This window comes from Oncorhynchus masou, chromosome 6, assembly GCF_036934945.1.
Source record: "Oncorhynchus masou masou isolate Uvic2021 chromosome 6, UVic_Omas_1.1, whole genome shotgun sequence".
In the NCBI taxonomy this organism is placed as follows: domain Eukaryota; kingdom Metazoa; phylum Chordata; class Actinopteri; order Salmoniformes; family Salmonidae; genus Oncorhynchus; species Oncorhynchus masou.
Window position 1 is genome coordinate 72445168 of NC_088217.1, and position 5147 is coordinate 72450314.

Consider the following 5147-nt stretch of genomic DNA (forward strand, 5'->3'; position numbering starts at 1 on the left):
AGTGTGTAGGCATTATGGTAGGCTACACGCCTGGACCTTCTGGCCCATTTATTAACAAGCAATGTTTGTATAGCAAATGGCATAGCTCGTGGGAAATATATGCATGTCAACATTATCTGAATTAACTCACTTAAAAGGATGAAGAATGTCTTAGAACAAAATTAAAAAAGGTAGGTTTGTTTTGCATTACAGGAAATAATTATATCACTGAAGTTTTATATTTTTCCAGAAAGCTCAACAAAAATACCCCATATTAGGTCATTGTCTCTTAGTACTTTATTTAAACGACATAGTGTTAGTCCTGGGCCTTAGTTTTCAACGATTTACAAACTACGCTTTTATGTATAGAATTTCAATGACGAATGAAACTGTAGAACATTCTACATGTTTTATTTATTTCAGACTACATATTCTCTGAACATATTAAAATCTTTGGCTTGGCGCGTCGGTTCAGAAACGCAATCTGCAGAATTGTGAGAGATTGGGGAGAGGGGCGACAGAAATCACACAAAAAAATCTAGGAGTCAGACACTTATACTAAAACAATGGCCAACAACATCATAAGAAAAAGAAAAGTTTAAATCTCCAGCAAGTAGGGATTGATACAGACATAACCTTACCTGAAATTAAATATATACAACGTCATATTGTTTTGGCTATATATAAACTTTAATAATGTTCGTATTTTATATAATGATGTCCATACACACTATCATAAACAGAAATCGGTTTTAAATAGAATCTGTCCCAGTCAAATCGTATTTACCTCTTTCTTTTTCAGTTCACAAAGAGTTCAAGCACTCTTCTTCAGTTCAGCGTCTATTTTGCCCTGCACGGGGGGGGAAATTACTCGCTATCATCCTTCTCCTCTTGGACCGTGGTTGTGGAATGGTTGTACAGTCCTTGGGCCATGAGTTGGAGAGCCAGGCCGTTCTTGTAGCCGTTCCCCTTTTTGATTTTTGCCCTCTTATTCTGAAACCAAATTTTTATTTGGGATTCATTGAGATTCAGTTCTGTGGCCAGTGACTGTCTCCGTTGTTCTGTTATGTAGCGATTTGCCTGAAACTCGGATTTAAGTCTCTGCAGCTGTTCAGCCGTAAACGCGGTTCTGGGTCGCTTGTCTTCTTTCTCATTTTTCTTCTTTTTCAATTTCCGTGTCCTTGGGCCTGATGTAGAAACAACAGTGAAACGAACACGTAAATATCAGTTAGTCCTAGGCCCCAACAAACATTAATTTACACATGACTAAAACAATGGAGTATTTCAATGTAATACATATTGTTAATTGCTAAATGTGTGTTTGCAGTCATTGCGACCATTTTGCCCCAGGCGCAAGGTGCAAGGCTAAATGATGAACAGTGGTATTTACATAATTCATTCATTTGAATATTCATAATATAAGAAATGCAGTAACACATATCTTCCAATTACATAATACAGAACCAAAAACATATAAGCAAAGTCAAAACAATAAAACGTAGGCCAAGTGGTGTGAATGACCGTTATATCATCGATCGCGTGTCTATTTTGCGCATATGTTTAGGCCTAGGCTATATGTGGTCTACGAATTTCATAGTTTCCTCAGACAGATTGGGTAATATCAATAATAACAATATAATATCAAACTACACGCCTATACGTTCTAACAGACTATTGTTGATTGGCATGCCCTTTTTTTCTGCAGGCCTACCCTGCAGACCGGTGCAAGCACGAGAACACACAGTCCTTAGCAAAAGTAGGCCTTATACCTCAGCTCAGACACTATTCCTCCGCTCATTCCATCAATGTGTGGAATAAAAACTCGGTGCCATAAAATGTAAAAGTAAACAAACTTAAGGCAAACATATTTGGTTATTTACTATTTCACTAGGCTATGGTTAGACCTACATTGCAATAGGTCTATCTAAAACGCCATTGCACTGGAACGTTAGGCTACAGTCTTGCAAGTCTGTATTGAGATACTTGTCTATTCTATCCACAGCCAAGTAGCGTGCACATAATTACATCTGATAGGTTCATAATGTAGCATATTCACAGTGCTAATATTGCGATAAAGAAGATACATGGATATAGCCTCATGGTTTATCTTTTTACGACACACCTTTTGCAAACGTGTTACCTAACCGCTATATAGGCCTAGCGCCTAGCTAATATAGGCCTACTATTCATCCATTCGATTGACTTCTCCAAAAACGCAGACGACACAACAAAATGTAGGCTGTCATTTCAGGAAAAAAACTATCTCTATAGGGTAAAATACACAACTCGGTCGTATATTGCAAAATCAAGCTGCGGATCCCAATTCAGTCAGCATACGGTTTAATTCAGTTCGATACTGTATTGTGTGAAACTCAACTATATGCTTCGACTGCTATCATAAACACAATATATTGTGCATAAACCTAGGCTATATAGCCTTATACTTTTTAATTGGCGGGATATTTTTATTGGACATTTTCATGCGCGTTATGGACTGTAGCCCGATGTCATCTTTATTTCGTAATTTGGAACAACATGGGCCAAAATAGCTTAACATGTAACGACAGGGGTCACGTTTACCTGCAGATATAGGCTACTTTCTGAATACAATAACAGTATTAGGCCTACAATAGCAATAACATACACAGGCTAGGCCAGGGCCTACTTGCCGAAAATATAACATAGGCTATTTGATTAGCTAAAACAATTAAATAGTCTGTCGGTTAAATCCATTTTCGTAAGCCTACAGACCAGACCAGATATAATTCCCGAAAGATATCGAAACCAATCGGCCTAGTGCCCCCCCCCCTCAGAGTCATATAGCCTAGGCCTAAATCTTATAGTCAATAAATAACTTTAGTCAATCGATGCATATTTTCTGAATTCTGAATCCCATGCCAAGTTCAGAAAGATTGTGGATAATAAACCGCCAAACATGTTAACAAGGCAGTCTATACAAACCCCTGATTTACACCATAGGCCCGTCAATATGTTCGTCGGGTGAAAAGAAAGTCAGCTATTGTAGTCTAATCGAAGGACGTAATGGTTGACGTATGTAGATAATATAGACTACACTATTTGATTAATCTATCTTTTTTCGTGCATATTTTGCCATTTTGGCGGCCTACGGCGAAGGCTTGCCTAATAGCTAACAGTCAGAATAGGCATGTGGTGTGAAGTAAAACAAGATAGTAAAACAAAACGACTACAGGTAAAGTGGACGTTTAGGTGACCACTCCTTTCAAGTTTGTCTCGTCCATGCAACACTTTTCAATGAGTTTTACATAAACAATGTGATAACACGGAGGACCGGTTTTCGGCATTGCTTTGTTTTGAGGAGAATAATTCAAATGAGGGAGGAGAATCAAGTTGCAGACCAGTTGGTCTTCCTAACATGTTCTGCCAGGTCTTATTAATCGTTTGGTTTGAAATGCTCTCACATAAACAAAGTGGCAATTGTGTTTGTGTGTGTGTTATTGTTAGAGAGATTATGGCAAGTACTATAGGAATATGTATAGTCTAGCCTACTATGATAATCCAGGCCTATCGTGCGTAACGCTCACGAATTGAATTAATTGTACAATGGAGCAAAGCGAGAGAGAGAGAGAGAGAGAGAGAGAGAGAGAGAGAGAGAGAGAGAGAGAGAGAGAGAGAGAGAGAGAGAGAGAGAGAGAGAGCAGAGTTTACGATGTTCACATTGACCTATAAACTAGGCCTACTCCCAACACAACCAAAATAACGGACTTTCACATTTCAGATCTGCAGGGGTAAAATGATTCGGAAACTAGCGCCATACCAGATGATGGTCGATCCGAATATCTCGTGCAGTAAACCCACGCAGGCCATAACATCGGCGTAGATTCTTTAGCGGGTGGAGATCCTCCATTACTGGCATTCACAACCACTATTGACGCGGTGTCTCCATATCTCGTTGTGGTAGTCCCATTCCCTTCACCTTGTTTTGTCGAGCTCTGTTTCGAGGACGGTGAGGACGACGAAGAAGAAGTACTGTCACTACTGCAGTTGGAATCCTGGCAAAGGCTGCTCGCGTGAGATGGCCTGATGACCAAAGGGTTGACGTTTTCTCTGCCGGAGGTCTGCGCCCGCTCCCGACTCCCAAGCTCCTTCTTGCAGCCGAAGTCTGGCCGCAGAATATTGTCAATAAAAAAGTTTGTGGTTCTATGTACTTGCTGTGCTGCCTGGTGGGGCAAAATGGGAGGAGATGGTAGATTCGGGGAGAGGGACACGCTCTCTCCCTCAGTCGAATCGCGGCTGTTTTTATCAATTCGCTCTTCCATAACTGGTACACTTTTGGCTGGAGCGCAAACTCTCCACGCCAAACTCCACTTGTTGCTCAATACCGTATCCGAATAATAGCAAACAAAAAAAGATATCTGACTATATTATGAAGGAAGCTTATATAATATACTTTTGATAAATGTGACAATGTTCTACACTGTCGACATGTTGTCTACGAAAGCGATCCAAGTGTCACAATAGCCCTGCGCTACCACGACTGACTACACATCGCACGCAGCAGCGTCGTCCCTAGCATTCTCTAAAGTATGTCAGCGCGATCTTTCTAAACTCTCCTAAAACCCGTTATCCCTCTCACACACTTTTCCCCCCCCACACCAACCGGAAGCACGTGAGTGCCAACACACGTGCAATAGACCAATCACTTGTGCAGATACGCGCTGTCAGAAGTGACGACGTCCAATTGAATTTTACGAATCTCAGCAAATAAATAATAGATGGCTTTTAGGCACCAAACAAGGGGTCTCAGTGGTGCGCTCTTCTTTCATACCAAATTACTATGCTCGTCACCGATAGAGGAAAACCTGGTAGGGACATTTGGCTGGTACAGAAATGTTATAGGTTACCAATACTTTTAGGCCACCAATGGTTCCCTTTAATTTGTCTATCGACTTGATTGCCTTCCACTCTCCTACCACCGAAAGGTGATATGTGTATGCTTTTCTTAATTAAGTCGTCTTCCTCCACATTTGGCAGGAACCGTAGCCTATACAATTGAAATGGAGTATGCCATTCTTCCTACTCCAGTTTATGTTTTTTCTTTTTTGTATCTAATATAATAGGTGTGTCAAATTGACAACCCGTATCTTAAATGACTATCTTATCTAGGCTACAAAATCCATATGATAGTT

General features: G+C 40.3%; 1 protein-coding gene across 1 annotated transcript; it reads right to left on the reverse strand.

Moving 5' to 3' along the window:
- Positions 1-374: 374 nt before the first annotated feature.
- On the reverse strand, positions 375-4520 carry LOC135541192 (homeobox protein engrailed-1-B-like). Its single transcript, XM_064967301.1, has 2 exons — positions 3776-4520; positions 375-1166 (listed from the first exon to the last, which is right to left on the reverse strand). The coding sequence occupies exons 1-2, from the start codon at positions 4275-4277 to the stop codon at positions 847-849; spliced, it is 822 nt and encodes a 273-aa protein (XP_064823373.1). The 5' UTR covers positions 4278-4520; the 3' UTR covers positions 375-846.
- Positions 4521-5147: the final 627 nt, after the last annotated feature.

What these genes read in the sequence shown, in the direction of transcription:
- LOC135541192 (XM_064967301.1), bottom strand. Translation starts at nt 4,277, where the DNA reads ATGGAAGAGCGAATTGATAAAAACAGCCGCGATTCGACTGAGGGAGAG. An exon ending in TTCGGATCGACCATCATCTG is followed by an intron (nt 1,167 to 3,775) that starts GTATGGCGCTAG and finishes TTTCTACATCAG; the next exon opens with GCCCAAGGACACGGAAATTG.